This window comes from Lissotriton helveticus, chromosome 3_1 (genome assembly GCF_964261635.1).
Source record: "Lissotriton helveticus chromosome 3_1, aLisHel1.1, whole genome shotgun sequence".
Lineage (NCBI taxonomy): Eukaryota > Metazoa > Chordata > Amphibia > Caudata > Salamandridae > Lissotriton > Lissotriton helveticus.
Window position 1 is genome coordinate 2,086,397,353 of NC_136061.1, and position 26,633 is coordinate 2,086,423,985.

The following is a 26,633-nucleotide window of genomic DNA, read 5'->3' on the forward strand; positions in this document are numbered from 1 at the left end:
ACCTTTGAGAGTCCTGGATTTCTTTCGCATTGAATAGTGGAAGTATTTCGAATATATGTATGTATAAAACCTACTGGTGGTCGATAGTGGTAGTTCAATTTAGCACCTAATGTCCATAGATGAAGCATTTTTGTTTTGCTAATTACTTTGGACCCATTTGTAAATGTTCACCAAAGTTTCAAAACTAGTAGGCCAATCTCTTCAGCTGCTGTTTGGAACATTTTGGGGTGATTCATCAATCAGGGGTGTACAAAAAGAGGGTCCCAAAATGATGTGTGCCCACTCCCCCTTATACATATGGCCAAGCGCGGAAAGAGACGGAGTTCCAGGGGCCAGAAATCTGCCCTGGAGCGGCGTGCATTCCACTATCCCCATTTATAATAAGGACATGCTTTGGGGGCAGGCCAACTTCATAAACGGGGAGGCGGCAGACTATGGCCCCAGGGACCACACAAACCAGAGCAGGGCCAAATAAGAATAAGGGGATGGGGCCAAATTCTGCCCTAGGAACCCTACCCTCCATGACATGGCTGAGGGGGGCCACAGGACCGCTCTGGGATTCTTTAAGCCCCAGTGACCTCATCCCCAGGACCCACCCTTAAAATAAATGAGGAAGGAGGGTTTCAGGGCTCCCCTTCCTGGGCTGCGCTCAGTCCCTAGGGGCCCATCTCTGACTGTAGGTCGGAAAGGGAGGAGGGCCTAAGAAAGGGAGGAGGGCCACAAGGCTCCCCTCCTGGAGCCACGCATGCCCCTGGGTACCCGAAGTCCAGGCTCCTTTTATGTCCTGAGGTGCTCACCCCCAGGACATAGCATGTTTGCTCTCACTTGGCAGGAACAATTTTAAAGTTCCTGTCAAGCAAGAACAAACACTGAGTCTGTTCCTAGTGGGCGGGAGCTTGTAAAATGCTCCCGTCTACTCAGAGTGGACTTTTCATCTCTTTCTCTGCCTGTTGTGAAGTGGGCAGGGAAACAGATGAAACAATTGCTCCAGCACTTGCCGTAACTGTGAGATCTCCAGGAGATGGGCTCACTGTGGCTGAACTCAGCCCAGTATTGGACCTGAGAGGAGGGTGCTGCATGCCCCCCCTTTGAACATGTAGTGGGTGCCCTGAGTGGACTACAGGGCACTCACCATATACTGGATGAGCCCCTGGGGATGGGGCCTCTGGTGCCAATATTCTCCCAGGAGGGAGGTTTTGTGTCCCCTCCCACTCATACATATGGCCAAGCCCTGAGAGATGGGGTCCCCGGGGCAAGTAATTGGCCAGTGGAGCGGGGTACATTCCTGTATCCTCATTTATAGTAAGGCCCTAGAAGAAGGGTTTTTCCTGGGCCAAAATACAGCCTGGGGAGGAGCACCAAAAAAGAGGTGGGCCCCAGGGGTTGGGGTCTCCGGGACCAAAATCGCCCTGGTTAGGACGCTGTGCCCAAAGCCCCCCACTGCATTAAAAAAAGCTGTCAAAATTTACTGAAAAACCAATGGTTACAGGGATGTTATAGTTTGGTTTAAAATGTACACACATAAAACCATTCAAATTCAGAACTTATATTTAGAGTTATAGCAAGAAACTATAGCGTGTTCCCTAAGGTAACTATGACTCACGCCCTTCCATGCACTGCTAATTATCCCACATATTATATCACTTATAGCATCTTCTATAACATCATTGATAATATCACTGCAACAAACAATGTTGTGACCTGTATAATTCTCAAGAGTTATAGATTTCAATTTCTGCATTTAGTGTTATTGGTGTTTTATTTCCTTTTCAAACACACTAAATGATTGCAATATCACTAAATAAGATGCATACAATATCTGCTCACCTGACTTTGGCAAGGGGTAGGGCACATTGTAATATCTCTGAAAGAATTCTAGAATTGGTCCTGTTTTATTTAAGGCATATTCTCCTTGATTTTCTTTAATTGCTTTCTCACGACCATAAATCCGGACCTGAAACTACATGAGGTTGACACATGTTAATGGATGGGTGCTCTTGGACCATTGGTTTCATAAAGGGCATAATTAGGAAGAAAAGAGGTGTTTTCACATGAAACTCCATTTACCTTTTGACCAGGGTCTGCTTTCTCAATGTAATCAAAATCACACACGATAAAGGCCAGGAGGTAGGTGGACATCTTTGGAGTTTCTGCAAACTTGGTCACGCTCCATGTTGACCCTTCTTCCTGAATTGTTGTTGTGCCTATAAGAACATTAATAGAGACTGTGATAGTAAACATCATCGTAAACATTTTTGATCTTACTTTCCATAATCAAGTCAAGTCAAGTCAAAAAGGCTTTATTTCGACATAAAAATATCTTAAAAAGCATACATACATATAAAATTCATTTTGAGCAATAAGAATAAAACGTATAAAAAGACCCCTTGCATAATGTTTTAGTTGTATTCCCCTTGACATTCCTATTCATGTATCACAATTACTTTTTAGGTCTCGCGTACGAATGCAGCGCAGCTGCTTTGCTAGTGAGACTCTATAGTCGTCGCTTTCCTTAGCGAAGGGAGACAGGAGGTGGCACGCGCGGACAGGAGATGTGCACTCCCGTTCGCGTGCACATCTCCTGTCCCGGAGGCTGGCAGCGCGCGCATCGCGCACTTTCAATTTCCCTCCCCCCCGTCGGGTTATTTGCTCAGAGCATTGCTGTAGATGGTTTGAAATGCTGTGGGAGTTTCGAAGGTGGCCCTTTTTTTTTCAGCTTTCACAGTTCTTCAATCTGCTGAGTTGAACCAAATGTCTGAGATGCAGCTAATTTCATGACCTTATCTCCAGACAATACTCATTAGGAACATATATACTTATATGTAAACACTCGCAACGTTTTAAATTATAAATTGTCGGAGTCGGTTGCCGCAGCTGAAACGGTAGGCATTTGATGTTCAAGATTCTGATCACCGCACCCCCCGCCCAAGTACCCTCGCTTTTCAAATTTTGAGAAATGTGTACATTTTTAACTGTGCGATCCCATTCTGCCACAGTAGGAGCCCTTAGGCTTGCAAATTACTACCAGATTGCAGGGGTGGGTGGGGCGATGATTTGAAGAATGATGCTTTCCATTTGTATAGGATTCTTTGTCGGTTTTGTTTGACTATTTTTTTGCTATGTTGCTTTTGGTACACCCACCACCACACCCACAGTTAAAGCTAATGATGTGCTTTAAAACAAGAAGAATGCATTTATACATAACCTTTCTTGTACTTTTTCTTTGCTCTTTTGGCAACTGTTAATAGGCACAATTGCCACTTACCCTAAACCTTACTGTAATTTTACCTAAAACGTGTTACTGTGTCACATAAGCTCAAAGTTATGAAAATAAATATATTTTTGTTTGAAGTTATTTTTAGTTAGACCATCATTGCTTATTGATTAGAGAAGACCTGTCACGTTCTCAACTTTTAGATCGATTGCAGTGAGTGTATGGTCATTCTGGTGATGTGCAGGGACGTTGATGTAATCAGACTAACACGCCTTAGTGACACGTCTCAGCGGAGGCTGCATTGGGGAAGCGGTTAGCCAATCAGAATGCCTACTTCGAGTAAAGAAAGGATACTTGTGCTGCCGGATTTCGTTAGAGAGGTGAATTTCTACTATGTATTTTCGAAAGACATGGGGTGTTTCCCCCCTGCACCATTCGTGTAGTTTCCTTTCTTTCATCATCACTTCTAAACAGTGCGGAACATGATCGAGCGAAGGAGGGTTACGGAAATGCTTCTTTTTTCTCACATCGCCTGCACTCCATTGTATGTGCATTCTCACCCCTCCTTCCCCACTCGCACTCCGTTGTCCGTGCCTTTTCACTCCCCCTACCGGCACTCCAGTTGTCCGTGCCTTCTCACCCCCTCCCCCAGCCCGCACTCCAGTTGTCCGAGACATTACTACCGTAATTTTGGTTGCAATGTGACACGCATATTGCCTGTTATTACAGATCACCTATGCAGTCATATGCCATGCCACCTTCTATTATAGGCAAAATTCCAGTCTCCCTAAACGGGCCGAGCCGTCACTTCCACAAGTGCACTGTGTGAAGAGGTTAGCACTCCAGTGCACTTAGCACTCTCCTGTGCACATTTGTCTTTGACTAATTAGCTGATTCCTTTTAACTTCGCCTCCTGGAATGGTGCTAGAGCAGACGCCATCAAGTCGAAATGCAGAATGGTCCTCTACTGCAATTTATGGTAGGAGGACATGTTACTAGCTTAATGTGAGTAATTCCACCAATTTTTACACAAACCTCACAATATCGGAAGTGCAAACCACATAACCAGTGTAATCAAGCATTTGCAATGCCATAGTTCTCTCATTTACGCGAGTTTCAGCTAATCGCATTGTAAATGCTAATGCCTTTTATTTATATTTTCAAAACCAAAACATAAATAAAAGGCAAAGTCATTTACAATGCCAATAGCTCCAACTTGCGTAAATGCGAGCCCTTTTGCATTGCAAATGCTTGTTATCTTTTTTGCTACTTTACCTCCTAACAGTCTGACTTAAGTTAGACTTTGGGATGTAGTCAACCCTTTCCATTAAACACTATCACCAAATTTCAGTGCAGCTTCTGCCATAGAGGGAGGGCAAGGGTTCTGCAGCCCTCTGGAGGTCGCTTTAATCATGGGACAGGGGCAGGTATCCTAGCGACCGGTTCACCTGGTAGTGCCTGTCTCTAGCACAATAGTCTAGTTTCAGTTGGTGCTTATTTTGCACTTCAGTTGCTTGTGTGCATGTGAGGTCCACAATTAAGAGTTATATGCTTTATTACAACTTTGAGCTGAATGCAGAGTATATTCAGCAACGTCCTCCAAAGCGGCAAAATCAGCATGAAAGAAATGTGCTAAACTGGATGCGTGGATTGTGTAGCAAGTCTCTGTGTAAGGGGAGCACTTTCATACATTTGTTTATTGGTTATATTTAATGCAAGTCTCTCACAATGCAAGGGCCAAAGGGCAACTGATAGAAAGTTCAAGAATTGTCTGAATCTAAGAGATGGGAATGAATACAGGCAAACAAACCAGAGTGAATGCCTGGTAAGCAACTGCTATGCATTGTGTGCAGCACTGTCAAATAGCTGATAAAAAGAATATAAATGATAAATGCTTTGGTAATTGACATTTATACATTATAGTTAAAAACTGAGGGCAGATTTACAAGCCTCTTGCGCCACCGGTGCGTCACGATGGTTGACACACTGGCGGTGCAACCTGCTGAGTGTTATTTACAACGTAAAGCCACCCTGCGTGACTTTACCTGTGCTTGTAATTATCGCCCCTTTTCACACAACACTTTGCTTATTAGGGGCGTGACATACGTGCTGCTGTGGGTGTTCCCACATAACACCCATGTCCACTTATACATTTCCAGATTTACGAGCAATCGTAATTCTGGAAATGCATCAGGAAGCTACGCCACCATAGGGGTGGCGTAGTGCTGTGCAACACTGAGAACGTTTTTAATTTCTCATTGTTTTTTTCCTCTTTCAATGTGTACTGCATTCTACAGCACACATTGGAAGAGGAAATCACCTCAATTGATTGTTTTATGCATGGAGGCACCCCTTCCTGCATAAAAACAATCTCCTCACGACGCAGGCATCCTTGCACCATGGTGCAAGGGTGCCTGCACCGACGCATGGCAGCAGTATGTGTGCCAGCGCAAGGGGAAGGACAGAGATGTAACATATAGTTGTAAATATGCCGGATCCCTGTGCTTCGAAACTAACGCAGCGTGGGGCAGCAAAATGATGTGCGGCACCACGCTATGTTTGTTTCTTGTAAATCTACCCCTAAATGGGTCTATTTGAAAAACTATATTTCTCAACTTCAATAACACACACAATACATAGTGGGTAGCCATGGGGTTCTGGTGACATCATTACCACGAAGCCAAAGTCAAAGTGGTTATAAATGTCAACAGAGCCCCAAGATGGCAAAACAGGACTATATTACAGGGTATGCGAGGGATTATGGTGACATCAATAACCATGAGGCCGAAGTTCGAGGGGTTTGTAAATATCCCCTGAACCCCAAGATGGTAATATAGGACTATATTAATGCTACCCGTTAAACATTATTTATATTACATGTTTATTTTGAATTAGCTTGAAAATGCTGCTTTCTTCAATGTGCAGCTAACAATGAGCCCTTGTTGAAATTAGAAAGTTTAAGTGTATCCATCATGAATACATTGTTGATAAAATAGACAACAGTGAAGGCCAGAGGATGTATGCGATTCTGTGACTGCAGTGTGTATCACGTAAGTATGAATTTATTCTATTTGTCACATATTTGCAACATTTGTAGAATTCACACAAAAAATGTATTTCTAGCTAACATGGTGGCAGTCTTGGTGGCCCGAGGCCATGTTTCCTACCTCCGCCACTTCCAATATGGCCAAGAACCTAGGAGTGAAAATAGATAATGGCCTTACCTTGAAGCCCCAAATTCTTGGTCTAGTCGGGAAATGCTTCGGCCTTCTCTAAATGCTAAGGAACTTTCTCCCTTTACTCTCTCTGGCCCATAGAAAGATCACTGTGCAGGCACTAATAGGCTCTCACTTGGACTATGCCAATGTGCTTTATCTCGGACTTCCGGAGTATCTTCTATCACGTTTGCAAATAGTCCAAAACTCTGCCGCACGAGCCATCTTCGGACTCCATCGGAGAGCCAGTGCTAAAGATCTCCTGAAAACCTTGCACTGGCTTCCAATTCGAAAACGAATTGTTTTTAAGACGCTCACTCTTACCTTCAAGGCCCTCCACGGCACAGGCGCCAATATATATTAGCAAACGGTTGGTTTTTTACCAGCCATCCAGATCGCTTAGGTCTGCCTCCCTGGCCTTGGCTTCTGTTCCGGCCATTAGACGAGCCCGCATAGGAGGCCGTTCTTTTAGACGCTTGGCGCCTCAGTTGTGGAACGCCTTGCCGGCTCCTCTGAGAAAGACTGTCAACCTGTTAGCCTTTAGAAAAGATCTTAAGCCCTGGCTTTTTGTTCAGTAGTATCTGGCAATTTCTCCTGTCCCTGTACTGCCGCGGGTTTTCAAAGGGCCGGGGCACTCCTCGGAGTAGCTGAGCGCTATATAAAACTCATTATAACATAACATAACATAACAACGGCAGAGCTGGTTTTAAGTCCTTTCTGGCACTGGTAGCCTAAAGTACATTTTTACAAAGCTACATTTTTCTAGCCCTTTCCTAAAAATAAATATGTGAAAACCACCTGGTCCTGTTAGGGAAATGCCTAGTCTGGTCTCATAGTAAAATAGCTTTTAGGTTTTATTTCACTGTGTGGGAACATTAACTGTAATATGTAGTATACCCTATCATTATATATATTAGCACGCTGCCTTGTGGGCTTACAAGACACACTTTCATGGTAATTTTGACTAAATAAAATAGGCATTTTTAACATGGAAAGGGCATTTTTTCCTGACATGTGTCACTTCAGTGCTTTTAAACAGCCATGCCAAAGCCCAGTGGTGCTCTTTGCAAAATGTGTTTTGGCCATATATGAATACGTTGTGAATACCCATTGTAGCCCACATATAGCATTTAACTTTCCATGCAGTAGATGAACTTAAAGCACTATATATAATAGAATTATAGGAAAGTAAACTAGGCCAACAAGAAAGTCCCAATGTACAGCATGTGCGTTAAAGAGGAAGTTGTTTAGGAAAGTAAAGTCCACAAAGTCCTAAAGCCAGCAGAAATAGGGTCCAAAATAAAGTGAAAAATCTAGGGTGATGCTGCATAAAAGGCAGATTTGTTACACTGTCATATAAGATATATTACTGACATTAGTGCAGTGAGGAAGATGTGAAAGTTACATTAAGCTGTCTTTGCATTTTTCTCACCTAACATGTCTTTGCCACTAGTCTCCAGCTACTTTTATCTCATCTTTAAAAAAGACAGATAAAGTGAAAACAATCAATTCATGTGCTGTGTGTGTGCGCTCTCCCTTTCATCATTTGAAATACTTATAAAACGTAATCATTTCACATGAGGAGGACTTCCTTTAAGCTTGCAAAGTAAATGTCGGCTGTGCAGGGAAGGGGGCAGACTCCTGCCAGTCCTGACACTTTTCCTCAAAGCGTTCACATCCTTTACAATACAGAAAGTGTGTTTGAAGGGAAACAGACTGAACAACAATTGTTTAACAACGAGTGGCCTTAACAACGACTAATACACCTCAGGCCTCATTCGTTTAGTTCTGCTGACCAGTAAGAGGAAAGAGGCAGATCGTGCATGTCTAGTCAACAGGTACTATGTGTGCATACAGTATTTTTTGCCGAAAGGCAGCAGACCACTGTATAGGGTCAAGGTCAAGCAGAAACTCAACAGCGGTTGAGAGGTAGCTGTGTTGTGGAAGGTTGATGCATTGTAGTATAGTCACTGAAATTCGGCTGCAAAACATTAATACATACCATTCCGATTTGGTATTTGGAAGGGGCGCGGACAGCCCTGTCAAATACCCAATTGGTATTTGGTAGCAAACCAAATAGTGATTCGGTAACGTGCTAACAAATTGCAGTTTTGTTTGATACATACCAAAATGTTTTTGTGCTGTTGCAAAAAGGCCAATGCTGTGAATGAGCCCATTAGGATGATGAAAAAGCTTGATACTGTTCTGATGAGCACAGGCCGATACAGCAAAGCAATAACAGAGATTGTTCAACATTTGAAAGCCAGACATAATTGCTTTGCCAATGCTTGTTTGGAGTTTCTTGATAACTGGAAATTCGTGTCTTTCAAATAAAAGTAAGATAATAGAGAGCCCCAAGTATTGTCCTGACAAGGCCCACTACCACCATTAACTATTCAAATATCTAGCTTTTCTGAACATAGCATTTGCATCACTTTGTATTTGCTTGTTCATATAATAGTATTGGGCTGTGATTGATTGATTAAAGTGGGTAAGCCTAGCCCAGGCCACAGTAATTTACATTTCCATGCCGGAAAAAGAAGGTGAGAGACTGGCTCAATTAGTGATATCAGAATAATGTGCAAATATTTATGTGGCCATGGTAATTTAATTCCTCTTTCCCCGTGTTTTCATAATATAAATGGAGGTATCCTCTTGAAGAAGTCCTTCCTAAATAAGATGCCAGCATAGTCAACAAAACACATACTGTTGTATGACCTGTGCAGTTGTTTAATTATCGAGAAAAGGTACACAGTCTAAATGTGCTATTTCATCGAAGCACTGCATCCATCTGACAGATATCAGATTCAGAATCTCAGCCCTCTCGCACCGGCTAGCTCAATTACAATGTAGCACCTAGTATCTACGTTTTCCTATATTTATTTATAATTGCTTGTGATTATTTTATAATATCATTATACTTAGCAGCGGGATGTCTTGAGATACCGGCAGCCCCTTGTACTCATGGAAAGGTTTCCTGTCTGATGCATCTGAATGAAGCAGTGATTCTAAGATGTGTCGTCTGTATATCAAGTGAGAATTGGGCAACTCAATAACGTTAACCTTTCGGACGTTTGTCATCAATAGTTATAAAACAGTGCACAATTTTTAGTAAACTAGACACAGTTCATAAAAGAACAACCCACTTACTGATATTCGGCATGTTTGACAGCGCCACAAAGTTTGGCTTGTAGATCAGAGTGATGTTGAATGTGGCCTTCATGGCTGGTTCATCAAAACAAGGGAAAGCCTTTCTTGCGTCAGGCGCCTGCATCTGTGTTGTGGCAATGACCCTGAAATAAAAATATGAGTGTATAAACTATCATCTTGTAACAGGAAGCTCACTGCGATAGGCATGACATGGAAAACATCCTTTACAACGCAACTTTTACCACGCAGTGCCTTTACGATGCAACTTTTACAATGCAAACCATTACAACGCATTGCGCTGGGGGGCGCTCTAGGATAGGGAATGTGTTTAATGTACTATCCAACACCTTCCCTACTATCCACGGGGACTGGAGTTGGAATAGTAAATTAAAGAATTCACTATCCAGCGCCTAAAAGCACTATGCGTTGGAGGGTATGCGTTGTAAAAACAGCGTTGTAAAAGCATGCGATGTAAAAGCATGCGTTGTAATGTCATACATCCGCATGACATGCACGCAAAAGGCAACATTGAAGTAAAACACTTGCTCGGATGTCCGAGTTTTACTTGGTGCATGTTTTGACATTTGTGACACCCCGCTAGCATTGCAGCATTATTATGTAGGAGGGCCGTCCCTGTCAGCATATCAAAGAGGCCTAGAAGATCTCAACATTCATCCCCTTTAGAGTGATACTAATTTTGTAATAAGTGGCAATTGTGCAAAACAATTTTCATTAACACCTACTGCCCCCTAGAAGCAGACAAGTTGTACGTGCAAATGGGAACAGACAACAGCTCTGGCAATGACTTACTGAGTAAAATGTCTCTCCCCAGTAATTAACCTGAGAATGAAGACCGTCAATTGTAGCTAATGTTAGACCTGGCTTCCTTGACGTGGTTTCCCCCCCTTTTTGCCTCCTGGCCTCCTGTTTTGCTGAAATTTTTTCTAGCTTCAGAATTCTATGCACTATACCACTGCTAACCAGTGCTGACGTGCATATGTTCCGTAATCAGAACATGGTAAAATTGGTTATCCATATTTGGCATATTTTATATACTTATAAGCCCCTAGTAGAGTGCAGTATATGTGCTAAAGCCCTGTAAATTAAACGCTATTAGTGTGCCTGCAGTACTGACTCCGTGACCCACTTCAGTAGCCTTTAAACATGGCTCAGACATGGCACTGCAAAGCCTGTGTGTGCAGTTTAAACCGTCATTTCGATCAGGCAAGTTAACCTACTTGCCAGGACCAGCCCTTCCCTTTAATTACATATAAGGCACACCTAAGGTAGGCCCTAGGCAGATTTGGAGTTTGGTGTTTCTGGACTCACACCGTGAAATCACAACTTAAGATGAAGTCGGATTTTAAATTGTGAGTCTGGAAATGCCACTTTTAGAAAGTTAGCCTTTTCTAACTTTAACTCTTCTGTGCCTCTGCCTGTCTCTGAATACACATCTGGGTTGGGCAACAGCTGGGCTTTGTGCATTCCTTCTAGACTAGTCATGGCCTGTGCAGGCAAGAGCGAGAGGCTGTGGTGATGGTGGGGGGGATTTTGACAGAAGACAACAAGGGAAATTTATTTAATTTTCCCTCATGGTCGCCTGTCGAATCCCCCCAACCCGGCCACACCACACTTAGCTGCAATGGTCGCAGCTGCTCTAGACAGTACCACAAAGGGAACAGAGCTGTGAAATTTGCATCCTGAAGGACTATAACCAGGCTGATGGGTCTTCCTGAGGAAGATTGGGAGGGAGGAGCTGACACTTGCACCTGAACAGGGTTCTACCTGTCTGCACACAAACAGCTGCTACTCCCCTGTAGTGAGTCTGCAGCCAGGGCAATAAAAGAAGGGACCTTGTGATCATCAAATGCCTCTTTGAGGTCTCCCCCACTTCAAAGGCACATGTGGGTATTGCTGGACGCTTGACACCACCAAGTCAGAGCTTTGCTGGAACCAAGTACATTCTGCCTAGAATAAAAGCTGCTGTGCTGTAGGAGGGACTGGCACTTTGCTACCTGCATTGTTGTGTTGGCCTGCTGCCTGCTGATTGCTGTGCTGTAGGAGTGCCTGCCACTTTTCTACTTGCTCTGCTGTCTTCACCTGCTGCCGGTTGCTTCTTCCCTGGGAGCGAGAGGGACTGGACCTGCTCTCTACATCCTTGAACCCAAGTTTCTCCTGTTCTTTGAAGTCTCAGGGTCACAAAATACTTCTTGCACTCTGGTGCTGCTGGAGTCTGCCATCTGTGAGTCCTACCCTTGCCTGAGGTGCCCCCTACAGTCCTGGGCCTCAGAAGTGGATTTTGCAGCTGTTTCTGTAACAATGGACGCAGTGATATTTTTGCACCGATCAGAACCTACACAGTGCCCTCCGACACAGTGCCGATTAGACATGAGTCTCAACTGTAAGGTTCAACGATGACACAACGGCGATCCAAAGACGCCACTGTGAGGTTCGACTCTGACGCCGTGCTAACCCCCTCCATATCGATGAAGTGACCCGACTGTGTGAAACGGAACCAATGCAGGGAGTCCTCGACTGTTGCTCCATATAAAGTACTTTTTTAGTGAGCCTTGGGTGGGTCCTGTAGCCAGCCTGCCCTCCATCATGGTTGGCCTGAACTTTGGATGTACCCTGGTCTAGCTCAACCTCAAATAACCTTTGAGTGCTATTGATTTCTAAGCACTGTTTTGTATTTAATCTTAAAGAATGTATATTTCAACTTCTACATATTGGATTTTTGCTGTTTTGGTCTTGATTTACTCAGATACATAGTCTCCATTTTTCGAAACAGGTGTGTAGTACTTTTTTGTGTTTTCACTGTGTTACTTTAAATAAAGTCTTGCACAAATGCTTTATACATTGCTTATTAAGTTAAGCCTGACAGCTCTGTTCCAAGCTACCAGAGAAGGAGCACAGGTTAACTTAGGTTGTGTATCTCACTTTCATTGACTCGGACTGCGGCTGCTGCTTGGATATAGTGGACACCCTGCCAGTCAGAAACCTCAATTTCTAACAGCCAAAGATATCTTGAGAAACAGAAGTGGTTTCCTCAAATGCCCAAGGCTCATAAAGAGATGAAATCATAAAAAGGTTGCAACTATGGTGGATGGGGTATTCCATCACATATGTGACAGAGTATCCTGTCGTCCAGATTCTCAGTCCACTCGCACATTTATGACTCAGGCCAACCATCAGTTTTCTGACAGCTGTGCATCCTCTGACTCTGCCATCAGAAAACGTACTCCAACTACCCGTGAAGGTGGGGCTGTCTGAGTAAGGGCATCGGACAACCTACCCTATTTGGAGCAGATGGTCTATTGTCCATCTTTTCTGTCCATCACCACAACCTGATGAAAAACATAACCCTTGATACCCTGTGAGAAATCTTTCAGGGTGTAGCAGCCATTAGCTGTTTGTTTTTCAGAAAAAAAATGATTTTGAAAACAAAAAGGTTTGGTGTGTGAGTGTCAAAAACATGGTGGATGCACAACAATCTTTTTGTGCCTCCACAGGATCTGCTGTGGTGGTGATTCCTGTGAAGGCACAGAGTTCCCTGCAGGGACAATAGTGATCTCTAGATATAGTGGACAGAAACCCAAGCAGGGTGAAGGAGGTAATGGCCTCCACCACCCTGACGGATAGTGGCCCACCTTCCATACCTTAAATCAGGCTGTGAAAAGGGTGATTTCTTGGGTTTTACAGATAGATGTATACTGTTTATGCCATATGTAATACTGGAACACATTTTTGGTCAGGAACAGTAACATATTTCACCTACAGTTCAAATGATTCCTACTATAGCTGCCTGATAGAAAATATTGATGTTTATAAGACTAAGCAAAAGGTGTCAAAGAGAAATCCTATAATTAAATCTACTGAACTAGTAATTAGCTGTTAAAACTAAGTAGCAATCATTTAATGGATTATTTCAGTAAAGTTACATTATTGCAGCATGGGTAACTAATTATTCCCCCCAAACAGCTTTTTAAGGACATTTTATTTGAAATCCATCCTATAAACTAGGACATTTCTTTTGCTGTAGAGAAATGTAAACCATTTATGGTCCTTCAGAAAATGCCAATTCCCCTATAAGACAAAGATAAATGTTTCCCAAACTTTACGCATTCTTAAACATATCAGCGGTAAGGGTGTATAATGTTAAGGTCCAAGATCTCTCTCCCTTTATGTGGCAAGAAGAAGTAGCAGATGCTGGAAATCACCATCATGTGATGCTAAATGTCTAAGTTTCCAGTGTGCTCATCCTTATATGTTACATTAACAGATCATTATAAGACACCACACATTTGGGAGTGCTCTTTCAGAGTGCATCTCTCACCTCCAAAACACATAACAATCAAACCCATGGGAAGACCACAGTGTTCTAAGCGTAAGAAGGTGGATTTTGATGAACAAATAAAGCATATGATTTGTGTAAGAGATTGGGTTGTTGAACCCTGGTCAAGTAGCAACTCCAATCCTTGTCAGGGTGAGGCACAAGCAAACCCCAAATTACCTTGCACTAAATCACCTGGTAGTTTGGCACAGAGATGACAGGCTTAACCGAGAGGCAATGTGTAAAATTTTTATGCAAAACATCAAACAGTAAAACAGTAAAAACACACCACAAAAGGATCCAATAACATTAGACAAATTAAGTAAAATTAAATAAATAAAAGAAGTCCAAAATTACAAAAATCCAATCAGTATAAGCAAGTTTCAGAATTTTTAAAGTAAATAGTTAAAATGGTGTCAAAAAGCACAAACCACCAATTCGGGATATGTTATGTTTTGTTATGCCATTTTATAAAGCGCACAGCTGCCCCAGCAAAGGGGCGTCCCAGCGATGATAGCAGAAAAAGAGAGACTACTGACAAAGCAGGGCCTATAGTGGAGGGAAGAGATGGGCTGTTATAGCCTTACGGAATGCCGGTTAAATATTAATGCTGCGGATGTGTATAGGAAGTGAATTCCAGAGATTGGCTGCCAGTGTGCGGAAGGAGCACCCCCCAGCAGACACCCTCCTTACCCGGGGAACAACCGCCAGATGATGACCCATTGAGCAGAGTGGATGGATGGGTGTGTATGATGAAAGCAGGTTGGCCAAGATGTCCGGAGAGAAAAAATTCAAGATTTTAAATGCAATGCAGTGGGACTTAAACTCCACACGTCTGGCTCCGGCAACCAGTGTAACCGATGAATAACACTGGTAGTGGAGCAGGTTCTAGGGAGGCCAAGGAGAGCTCTAGCAGCAGTGTTTTGGATCCTCTGCAGTCTCAGAATCTCAGTCTTGTCCGTCCCCATGTAGAGCGAGCTAGCATAATCCAGTCTCGACAAAATGGAGGCCTGTACCATAACCTGCCTGATGGAAGGATCGAAAAAACACAACAGCGGTTGGAGCCCCGCCAATATACCAAAACAAGTGACTGCCACTTTCTTGGTTTGGGCCTGGAAGCTGAGGGAAGAGTCCACCCAAATACTTAGGTTTTTCACCACCTGTTTGGGGGCCATTGCACAGCCTAGGGTAGCAGGCCACCGGCGTTGACTCCACAGCTCAGAATCTTGCCCAACCAGCAGAACCTCAGACTTGCAGGTATTGAGCTGGAGGCAGTTGGCAGTCATCCACCCAGAGATAGCAGCGAGATCGCTCTGAAGCTTATGAGCATCCCGCACGGAATCGTCAGAGAGGGCAACTACCAATTGAGTATCATCTGTTTGCGCTGCATTGGGTAGTTCTCCTCACTTTCAGCTGGGGGGGGACACATGTTAGAATCTGCTTGTTATGCTTTTAGTTCCATCTACTTAATGCTACTTTCATGAGCCAAATATGCCAAAGGTATTTTCTCCTCCATGGCCAGTTTCTTCTCCTCCATCCTGAGTTTGGCCATCTACAGCCTCAACTATAGTTCCTCCCTCCTTTCCTTTATGCCTGATCCTCCAGGGACAGGTCATGTGAAGCTACACTGCTCCCTGCTCTGGCAGTGAATTGCAACTCAGGGTCAAATCATGCCCCTCGGGAGGCTGCTGCTTCTCAGGACTGAGATCCAAACCTTCTGCATGTCTATCCATCTCATCATCTCCTTCAGCTGATGGAGCCAGTGACTTGTAGACAACTGCCCAGGCCCTTAACGCATTTTCCACTTCCACCTTCCTAATAGTGCTCTTGGTTGGAAGTCCCCTCTCCTTACACAGCTTCTTGAGCTGGACCACAGTGCAGGACTCCATGTTTGCTAGCTCAAACTCTATACTTGTAGAGGTGGATTCAGGCACAAGAGTCAGAGACTTTCCAAACACAAAGTGTAATTTAGCACACGCTGTGTTTGGAAAGTGTCTACGCTTTTGTTAGTAAAGCGCGGGAGCAGACTGTGGCATTTTGTTTAAGTATTGCTGTTAATCGGGGCCCGTGAAGGGGCTCTGATTGTCAGCAATATTTAAACAAAAGGCCACAGCTGTTGGGGAAACGAGCAGAACAGAAGGCAAGAGGGCATAAACGCACGAAAACGAGTGGAACACAGGACAGAAAGGCACAAAAACGAGACAGAAAGGCACAAAAATGAGTGGGACACAGGACACAAATGCACAAAAACGAGACAGGAAGGCACAAAAACGAGTGGGATACAGGACATAAAGGCACAAAAACGAGTGGTACACAGGACAGAAAGGCACAAAAACGAGACAGGAAGGCACAAAAACGAGTGGGACACAGGACATAAAGGAACAAAAACGAGTGGGACAGAGGACAGAAAGGCACCAAAAACGAGTGAAGCACAGGACAGAAAGGCACAAAAACGAGTAGGACAGAGGGCATAAAGGCACAAAAAACGAGTGGGACCGAGGGCAGAAAGGCACAAAAAACGAGTGGAACACAGGACAGAAGGCACAAAAAACGAGTGGGACAGAGGGCAGAAAGGCACAAAAAACGAGTGGAACACAGGACAGAAAGGCACAAAAAACGAGTGGGACAGAGGGCAGAAAGGCACAACAACGAGTGGGACAGAGGGCAGAAGGGCACCAAAACGAGTGGGGCAGAGGGCAGAAGGGCACCAAAAACGATGGGACAGAGGGCAGAAGGGCACCAAAAACGAGTGGGGCAGAGGGCAGAAGGGCACAAAAAATTAGTGGAACACAGGGCAGAAAGGCACAAAAAACAAGTGGGACAGAGGGCAGAAAGGCACAAAAAACGAGTGGGACAGAGGGCAGAAACAGCGGGACAGATGGCATGAAGGCACAAAAAACGAGTGGGACAGAGGGCAGAAAGGCACCAAAAACGATGGGACTGAGGGCAAGAGGGCATGAAGGCACAACAACGAGTGGGACAGGGGGCATAAAGGCACAACAACGAGTGGGACAGAGGGCAGAGGGGCACCAAAAACGAGTGGGGCAGAGGGCAGAAGGGAACCAAAAACGATGGGACAGAGGGCAGAAGGGCACCAAAAACGAGTGGGGCAGAGGGCAGAAGGGCACAAAAAACGAGTGGAACACAGGACAGAAAGGCACAAAAAACGAGTGGGACAGAGGGCAGAAAGGCACAACAACGAGTGGGACAGAGGGCAGAAGGGCACCAAAACGAGTGGGGCAGAGGGCAGAAGGGCACCAAAAACGATGGGACAGAGGGCAGAAGGGCACCAAAAACAAGTGGGGCAAAGGGCAGAAGGGCACAAAAAATGAGTGGAACACAGGGCAGAAAGGCACAAAAAACAAGTGTGACAGAGGGCAGAAAGGCACAAAAAACGAGTGGGACAGAGGGCAGAAACAGTGGGACAGACGGCATAAAGGCACAAAAAACGAGTGGGACAGAGGGCAGAAAGGCACCAAAAACGATGGGACAGAGTATATTCAATCCTTTTCAGTCTTGATCAGTCCAAAGTCCGGGGGTTTCAGGTCTCATTAGTTACACCCCTAAATGTCTTTGAAGTCTTTGTGTTCAGGGGGCACTGACCCAGGTCCAAACTAGTTCGGGGTGTCTCCCTGCTAGTGACACCTTCTTCCTTTGATAGTGGGGGGTCTGGATCTTTTAATCACTCAGCAGGAGATGGAGCCTTTGTTTTATGCAGCAGCACAGGGCTCTTCACCTCCAGGGCTACTCCTCCCCCCCCTCCACTCCAGATGCAGGTCAACTGTGGCTGTCTCACCCACTCCTCCCCTGGGTCAAGACATTTCCCAGATCCTATCACATTCAAATCCAGACAGTCAACCCACAACCAGGCAGAGACACACTCACAATGGTTCAAACAAAAAAAAACAGCCACTTCTAAAAGCGTGGTTTCTAAACACACGATTCAAAAACCACCTTCACATAAAGATGCGTTATTAAATTGTGAACTCAGGCACCCTAAACTTCACCTCTCCATCTTAAACCTATGGGAAGATAGGCTGGAAACATATTACACATCCTCCCCTATTCTGCCCTATGGGCAAGATGGCCTTGCAACAGTGAAAAACACATTTGGATGTTTTTCACTGTCAGGACATGGTACACACCTTAGTACATGTCCTACCTTTCACATACACTTCACCCTGCCCAGGGTACACCGTGGGCCTACCATATGGGTGTATGATGTGCATTAAAAGGGAAGGGTAAGGCCTAGCAAGTGGTTGTACTTGTCAGGACAACAACGCAGTTTAACAAACTGCACGCAGGCACTGCAGTGGCAGACCTGAGATCTCTTTTCAGGGCTACTTTTGTGGGTGGCACAATTAGTGCTGCAGACCCACTAGTAGCATTTGTAGTACCAGCCCGGTCACACATAGTGCACTTTACTAGGGACTTTACTAGTAAGACAAACATGGACAACCAATTATCATTACACTTTACACAAGAAGCAATTGCACTTTGACACTGATCAGCAGATGCAAAAGTGCCCAAGCATCTAAGCCATTAAAACGAAATCCATCACAGCATTAAAAGTAGAGGCAATACGTCAGGGGTAATCATACCAAGAAATGCCAGGTCTAACAGACACACTTTATACTCAGCTGAAAAATAACAACCAGTGAGAGCTCTAGGAGTCTCTATCCTGATTTATTGGTGTCCATCAGTACCCCAGCTCACCTAGGTGAAAGTCCAGGCTGCAGCTTGACGAGTTGTAGAAGGTGACATGATAAGGCGTGCACATTCTTGCAATATCTTCAATAGTCTGCATGCACACATTATAATATTGTATTGTATTGTGCACTTCAATGGGTTAAGGTCACTCTCAGTCAGGTCTGTTCAGCATTATGGTAGGAGTTATGGCTGCCACATTTGATACTATTGTGGATTACATTTGCCTCCTCGCACAGTTTGCCATGCCAAAGCAATGTATATCTAGAAAACGTTCTCCTACCTACTTTACCAACTGTCCAGCAAAGGCAAGTGCTGCAGTATAGAATGATAGAAATAAGGAAGTAGTTGAATCTTTGTGTTTCAAATCTTGTCTTAGAAACTTCCTCCATACTGGAATTGCCTGCAAGCAGGACATTTCCTCCTTTCTTTTGATTTTTTGACCACATGCACATTAGTGAGAAATAAAGTTTTGGTGTAGCTCTAGTATTTTACTACTATTCATATTGACCAGAGAGCCCAGTAAGGGGGAGAGGTACAGAAATGGGAAAGCAAGAGACCTAACTGATATGTGAACAGATATCCAATACAATAATATGCTAAAAATGGGTCCGCTACACTTAGGTTTTGGTGAGGTAACTCGTGGGGCATCAAAGGCAGAATTTCCACGGCTAGGCAGTGGACAGTCATAGCACATGCATAGACAGATCTGTGCTTTATATAAAATTGTTAATATTCTCCATTTTCAAATCGACAATGTGATACTGATCCAAATACTTATTTTAGGGTGGCATTGGTGTGAGTTTAGCACAGAGGCCCTTCAATCTACACACATAGACTGTTTCTGATTATACTTTTTTCTGTAAATTACAGACATGTTCTTAATATTTGTCTATGATATAGCCGCACCAAAGTACATGCCAGACAGAAGGCTTCTCTTCTCTTCTACTCAATTAGGTGTGAAAACCATCATTTATCAGGACAAATTCGCATTCTTGATTCATAGAATTAGGACTGACTGTTTTTTTACAAATTAAACGTTACTTGCTGCATGACGGGTAGGGATGAATTTGTGTGCATTTTTAGAAAGACCTTTCTGTAACAGAGATTAAGACCCAGACTCATAGGATTGTTGATACTCTCATGTCCATTTTAGGTAATGTCTCAGCCTAGAAATGCTTTTAAGTTTACACAGGTATCCAAAGAGCACTCTAAATAAGGCCATAACGTGCATTTCAAAGGTGAAAAATTGATAGTAATATTAATGGAGTTGAGCAATGAGGTTTCTCGCAGGAAAACGTATCCAAAAAGTAAAGCTAAATGTGCAAATGAAGATAATCATCATCTTCTTCCACGGGCCAAATTTTATATTTGATTTGCCTTTTGATTATCTGGATTTTACTCCTTGAAAACTATAACTGTTGTAGTGTTCTAGGAAAACTCTTGAGTTTCTATTTAAATCCCTGAAATGTTGCAAAGTTGCTCCAAATGTTTCAGTAATCCTACAGGGAAAAAGTCCAATTGTTTGTTGCAGGGTTGTGTGAATTTTGAATTCTTGTTTTGACAATAAATAAAACTCAATCATTGTATGCTTCTGAGGTCAAAGTAGAGAGCATCTGCACTTTAAGATGTTCACTATGAAGCTGTTCACTATGACACCGCCCAAATTGCCCAAGTGGGCAATATAGATATAACATTCGGGCAAGTGAAAAGTAAATAGTGCCCTCTCAGTTGGGCGAAGTGCTGAAACTTTACCCTTTTCGAGTGTAGGATGAGGTGTCCCTCATCTACCTTCCCTCACCTCAAGACAAGGTCTAGCTGATCAGCCAGTTAAAAGCCCATTTGGTTAATTGCCACAGCTGTGCAACGGACAATGTCCTGCAACCATATGCCCCATCTAGGAATGGTGTAACCTGCAAGAAAAGTTCAGTGAGTGGCTATAGCCAATTACAAAGAGGACTTTAGCAGTCAAGCAAGGGTCATTTACTTACTACTGCGCAGGGTTACCTTAGCATAAGCAACAGCAGATAAAAAAAAATCCGCTGTAGATTTTTACCACCTATTCTGCACACCTAGGACTATCAGTGGCGGGGTATTGGGCTGCTGCCCTTAAGTGTCATTGGGACCGTTTACAATTGCTCCCTAGGGACACTAAGGCGCTTATTACGATGTAGGTCGGAGTTGCCTCCGACAGACAACATCTCGGGACCGACCGACCTCTGGTTGGCAGTTCCGACCGCCTGATTACAAATAGACCGGACCCATAGAGAAATGAGTGTGTGTGTAAAACCCTCCACCCTGTGGCAGGCACACCATGGTGCCTGCCACACAGTGCAGGGTTTTACCACGACCACCAAAAGCAGGCCACGAAGTCAAGGGGGCCCTTCTAGGGGCCCCCAAAGTCGCTTTCTAACAGCCTTTCCATGTCATAAAGGCCGACGTGGAAAGGCTGTAGGAAACTGACATTGTAATCTACCAAAGGTGGAAACACCGTCCATAGGGGATTACGGTTCGATTCCGACTGGCCGGTTTACGCTCTGAACGCCAGCATCGTAATCGGGCAGTCAGACCGCAAACCGACCGTGTGGGTCAGAAAGCCTCCGACCATGGTTGGAAAGCTTCTGACTAGCAGTCAGAAGCTTTCCGAACGACATCGTAATCGGCCCCTAAATATTCCCCTGTTCCCGACCACCTTTTACAAAGCTTGTGTATTTTAAAAAGAATTACACAAACTTGCCAGACAGCAATTTTCTCACTCCACTACTATTCATTAGGATTCCTTTAGCATCCATTTCCAAAATGATTCTACTAGCCACTCACTGATACTGCAAGTTGTAAAATAAACGTTTCTCTACACGATTGTGCTACAGGCGTTCAGTGTGTGAACTAATAAAGAACACATTTTCTGATCACGTTATGTCATTTCTTGATATCATTATACTTTTAACTAGTATACAGGACTGTCTCCATCCATACGTTTTACACAAGGCTCTACACTTCAGGCTATAAGGTAATTTGTGGGGCTAAATGTAGCTTCAGTGCACAAAAACGTAATTTATGATTTAAATGTCTTCACCTAAAAGGCTTATGTCATCACTATGACAGGTTTATGGTTAGCTCGGGAAAGACAGCATTCCAATGATGTGCCCCACAAAAAGCAGTGAGCGCTCGGAAAATATATATATTTTTGGGGTTTTCAAAAACATCTGTTTAGGTAGTTTCCCATCTTTTAAACCTATGTGAAACAACACCTTGAATACAGATTTTGTAGAAAATGGATGGAAGCGTTCCATAATTCCTGGAATGTGGGAAAACCAGAAAATAGTTTCTCTTTGGGGGAAAAACAACTTAACTGTGCAAATGCTAATTTTTACATGATTTATTCATAATGATTTTTCATCCAATGAAAATTGTGTCTACGTACATTCTGAATTACAGGAATAGCACGAACAAAGATATTTGGGTAAAGTGTTAATGACTACTACTACTGGGATGTCTTGTGAATTCCTAAAAAGTAGGCAGACGTCGGCTTCAAATGGATGAGGGAGCATATTAGAGAACGTCTAACATTTCCAAGCAGAGGTGTCTGACTCGGATTTTCAAAGACATTAGTCCACTCAGCCAGGCATGCCACTTTAAAATGCCTTTGAAGTGCGATTGGAATAACTTTCAGGTTCTCGTGAGTTGTACCACCAGGCTTACTGGTGTATTTTGGGGTGAATTCCTACATTGCAAGTCAGACCACATAGAATATAGAGTAACTGGGTATATGAATACGGTAGTTAGTTACTGCATATGCGAGTAAATACGGATGTATTATATTTATCCCTGTCCCCCTCGCAGACTTTCTCTACTCGCTTATTCGTTCCCTACTTTCTCTCAGTTCCACAGTGTTCTGCTCTCTCTAGCTGACCTTATTTCAACTTCTCAGCCTCCTTCTCACAAGACTGAATTTGTCCTCGTTTTCCCTCTCCCTTCCCTCTCACTTTCGCACGCGCTTCCTTGCTCTACGGTGGTTTCCAGAACAAAGCCTATTGGCCTTCCTACCTGGTCTCGTTGCCCTCCATATATTCGCTCCTGTAGAAGCCGGCCAGGTCATCCGCCAGCTCTCCCGTAAACTCGGTGTGAAATAGATACTGTTTGCCAGCCGCTAGATTTCCGTCTAGTTCCACCACCAGGTACTCAGTCGGAAGCTCGAGCCACGTTCTCTTTATGGCTGGCGGGGCAGAACCATCAGCTGTCGTCAGGGAAAACGCGGAGCTGTCGTTCTTGTAGGTCAGTTTCTTGCTATGTATGAGGATATGATTCGTCTCAGTTACGCACGAGAACAGCACAGTGCTTTTGCCTTTAAAAATATAAAGACCCTGCGCGTTCTTCTCGAGGTAGGGCTGCAGCTCTACTTCATAGTGTCGCGGGGCCAGCGTTTTGGGCAGTCGGTACTTTTGCCACGGGTGGGGTTGTTGCGAACCGGTTGTGGCAGTGGTTGTGTGGCGTGCAGGCGTTGTTCTTGCTTCCGAAGTAGTTGAGTGGCCTGTTCCAGGGGAGGGCGCCGTGGTAGGGCTTGGCGCAGGGGGATCGGATGTGACATTTTTGGACTTCTCCTCGGCGTAGAGTACCGCCAGGGCTATGATGGTGGCCACGGCAGCCAGGGTGAAGGTGATGGCCACCCCAGCCAGCAGCTTACTCACGTAGAAGCCCTTCCCCATTTTCGCTGTTGTCGGTGGTGACAATTTGTGTAGGAAGGGGAAAAGGCAAGGATGCCTGCAGCACTATCCTTTTATAGGCCTGAAAAATGCAGAAGGGGTCAACTTGCCACTTATATAAATGGTTTATAATTAACTAGATAGCAAGGGTGGAAGATGTTACTGCTATCTCTTCTTATCTTGGTTCCAAGAAGCTCACAGCACTTCCTTAAAAGCTCTTCCGTCATTGCGGGCTCATTAATTTATACGAGTAAATGATTCACATTTAAATCACAAACCAAGACTTTTGTCAGTGTGCACACTCGATGCCCAGGTTCTCATGTTACGATCTTGAAAAATGTCGTGTGGCAGGGTCGGATTGGTAATGTGGACGCTTAGGCAATGGGTCCGTTTCCGAGTTCCAGTTGCGGCACGGCGGCGGACGATTTGGGTTGTGTCTGTGCTTTTCAGATGCCGCCAGCGGCCCAGTGGGGACCGAGCGGCCTTTCTAAAGGCAGATGGGCCTCTATCATCTACCTTTTACCAACGGGGTGGAGGTGGAGGTGTCATTCCCGGTCTCTGGCTGGGCCGGGCCACTACTGTTTGCTAATTGAGGGGTGTGTGTGTGTCTGGGGGGTGGGGGCGTTTGAGCAGAAGTGGCATCGCTTACATTCAGGTGTGGTTTACCATTGTGAACTAATCCGTAAACAAAGAGTCCTGATAGCATTTGCATTTTTTTTTATCTTAGTGAAGTTGAGAAAGCATGCCTCTTTTATAGAGACCCCTCTCCTTGTTTTTAAAACACTTAAAACACTGAAGCAGTGTTTTGAAAAAAGATTCAATCCGCAAATGTGGGCAACTTTTTTTGGAAGTGTCTTGGAAATGTTTTGATCCCAATCCAACCCTGTCCTCTAGTTGATGTTTGGAAGACTATTTAGGAAGTCCATGTGTGCTGCAGAGTGGTTTCTTCTAGGTAATAATTCTTGTTGCAATTTCGTGATGTAGTGCCGGATTTTGTAGACTGCTTGCCACAACCTACTGCAGCTTCATAACTGGTGAGATTTTTTTATTTTTCAAGCTCAATGTTGGTTAGTGGTGTTATTTAAAAGGATGGCTGCAAAACGGCATGGACCAACCAGGATTCGAAAGTGTAAGTGAAGGTTGTTCAAAAATCTCAGCAGCTGACCCTCAGAAGATGTCACAACTTTAGGATTTCGTGAGGCTGCAGATTACAGGTTTACAATATCATGTGGGAAAATCAATACCAACATACCTGGAAATGCTGACATAGTTCTGTTGGCTATTTATGCTTTAATTTATTTGTGCATTAACATGGTTTTGTAGAGCACCTCTATCTCAGAGTACTTGGTTACAGATGAATGATGTAACTCATCAAGCCCTAACTATATCAGTAATACATGCAGAACGACTACCTAATCAATAGTTCGATAAAGTGCTTTACTCCTCCCAAGGAGTAGAGAACGTGCCACACAAATACCAGTACACTATAAAACAAATGAATGGAGTATCACACAGGTGGGCACATAAAAGTACTATAGCTGTGGGGCTTCTTTTTAGCCCCACTTCAGTGGCGACTGCCATTTCTCCTTATTGCATTTGCTTCATTGTCTTCAAAATTGTCCTGTTTTTACTCAAACTTTTACACTAATCATCCTCGGATAGCTTAATCCTTTTAGTACCTTCTTCAACTTTTTCTCGTGCAAGGGAATGCTATTTTCCCGATTTCATATGTCTTGGCGGGCCCTCAGAACCTTTTGTGGCATATCCAGTGTAAAGACGGTCTTTAAAACATTATCCATTCTTTTTTGTTCGTTGTTTGTCCTCTCCATTTGACTTATTAGCATAAACTCGCTGGGATGAACCAAGTTCTTGCTCCTTGCACGGCGTGTTTTCTCTGGTCTTTTTTGATACTCAAATGGGTTGGGTGCAAAACCCCACTGGGCTGAACATTGACATCTACACATAAACACGGGTTGCACTCCGTTGTTTTTTTCTTTCACCAAAGTTTTCTTACTTTTTTTCATCGCTTTTTATTAATCCAACTCTTAAACCTGTGCGGCGTGCTCACTGCTTTTCGTGCCAGCCCACACAACACGTGTCGAACATAAACACCATAGCTGTGGGGCTTCTTTTTAGCCCCACTTCAGTGGCGACTGCCATTTCTCCTTATTGCATTTGCTTCATTGTCTTCAAAATTGTCCTGTTTTTACTCAAACTTTTACACTAATCATCCTCGGATAGCTTAATCCTTTTAGTACCTTCTTCAACTTTTTCTCGTGCAAGGGAATGCTATTTTCCCGATTTCATATGTCTTGGCGGGCCCTCAGAACCTCTCTTCCCAAAGACACGACTGAAGCATAGCAGTTTATTTATCTTCCAATGCATTTCGGACGACATTTGTCCTTCGTCAGGGAACAAACTGTAAATAACAATAGAACGTGTTTTACTAACTCAATTTTTTAAAAATAAGCGAAGCTAGATGTACGTAGGCTGTGAGGGGGGTAGACCCATAGAACGGTTAAAGTGAATGGGAAAACATTGAGTGAGAACCTAGAGGGGAGTTGTGAAAGGTTTAGGAAAGGGCGGGCAATCGAAGAACCGATTTAGTTGTAAATGAGTGGTAACTAGGTGTGATATGGAGGGTAAATGGCAGTAAATGTGATATATGTATGTTTTTTTTAAAAAATGAGTTAGTAAAACACGTTCTATTGTTATTTACAGTTTGTTCCCTGACGAAGGACAAATGTCGTCCGAAATGCATTGGAAGATAAATAAACTGCTAAAAATGAACTATGCTTCAGTCGTGTCTTTGGGAAGAGAGGTTCTGAGGGCCCGCCAAGACATATGAAATCGGGAAAATAGCATTCCCTTGCACGAGAAAAAGTTGAAGAAGGTACTAAAAGGATTAAGCTATCCGAGGATGATTAGTGTAAAAGTTTGAGTAAAAACAGGACAATTTTGAAGACAATGAAGCAAATGCAATAAGGAGAAATGGCAGTCGCCACTGAAGTGGGGCTAAAAAGAAGCCCCACAGCTATGGTGTTTATGTTCGACACGTGTTGTGTGGGCTGGCACGAAAAGCAGTGAGCACGCCGCACAGGTTTAAGAGTTGGATTAATAAAAAGCGATGAAAAAAAGTAAGAAAACTTTGGTGAAAGAAAAAAACAACGGAGTGCAACCCGTGTTTATGTGTACACATAAAAGTACTACCACAATGAAATTGTTGTTATTATTATCTTGGGTTTAATAAGGCAGAGGTCTCAAGGCTGCAAAGGGCACAGAACGCTGCGACTAGAATGCTTCTAGGTCTG

The 26,633-nt window shown here is 43.9% G+C and overlaps 1 protein-coding gene across 2 annotated transcripts in view; it reads right to left on the reverse strand.

Moving 5' to 3' along the window:
* The window catches only part of LOC144824121 (aminopeptidase Ey-like), a 282,546-nt gene that overhangs the window by 189,013 nt on the left and 66,900 nt on the right, over nucleotides 1-26,633 (reverse strand). The window contains exons 1-4 of one of the 2 annotated variants that reach the window (XM_078683234.1): nucleotides 22,667-23,832; nucleotides 9,580-9,722; nucleotides 2,068-2,204; nucleotides 1,828-1,960 (exon numbers count right to left, since the gene is read on the reverse strand). In XM_078683234.1, coding sequence (XP_078539360.1) covers nucleotides 1,828-1,960; nucleotides 2,068-2,204; nucleotides 9,580-9,722; nucleotides 22,667-23,325 — 1,072 coding nt within the window. In that variant the 5' untranslated portion in view covers nucleotides 23,326-23,832. Of the gene's footprint in view, nucleotides 1-1,827; nucleotides 1,961-2,067; nucleotides 2,205-9,579; nucleotides 9,723-22,666; nucleotides 23,833-26,633 lie in introns of those variants that run through there. The other variant, XM_078683233.1, reaches the window with a different exon arrangement.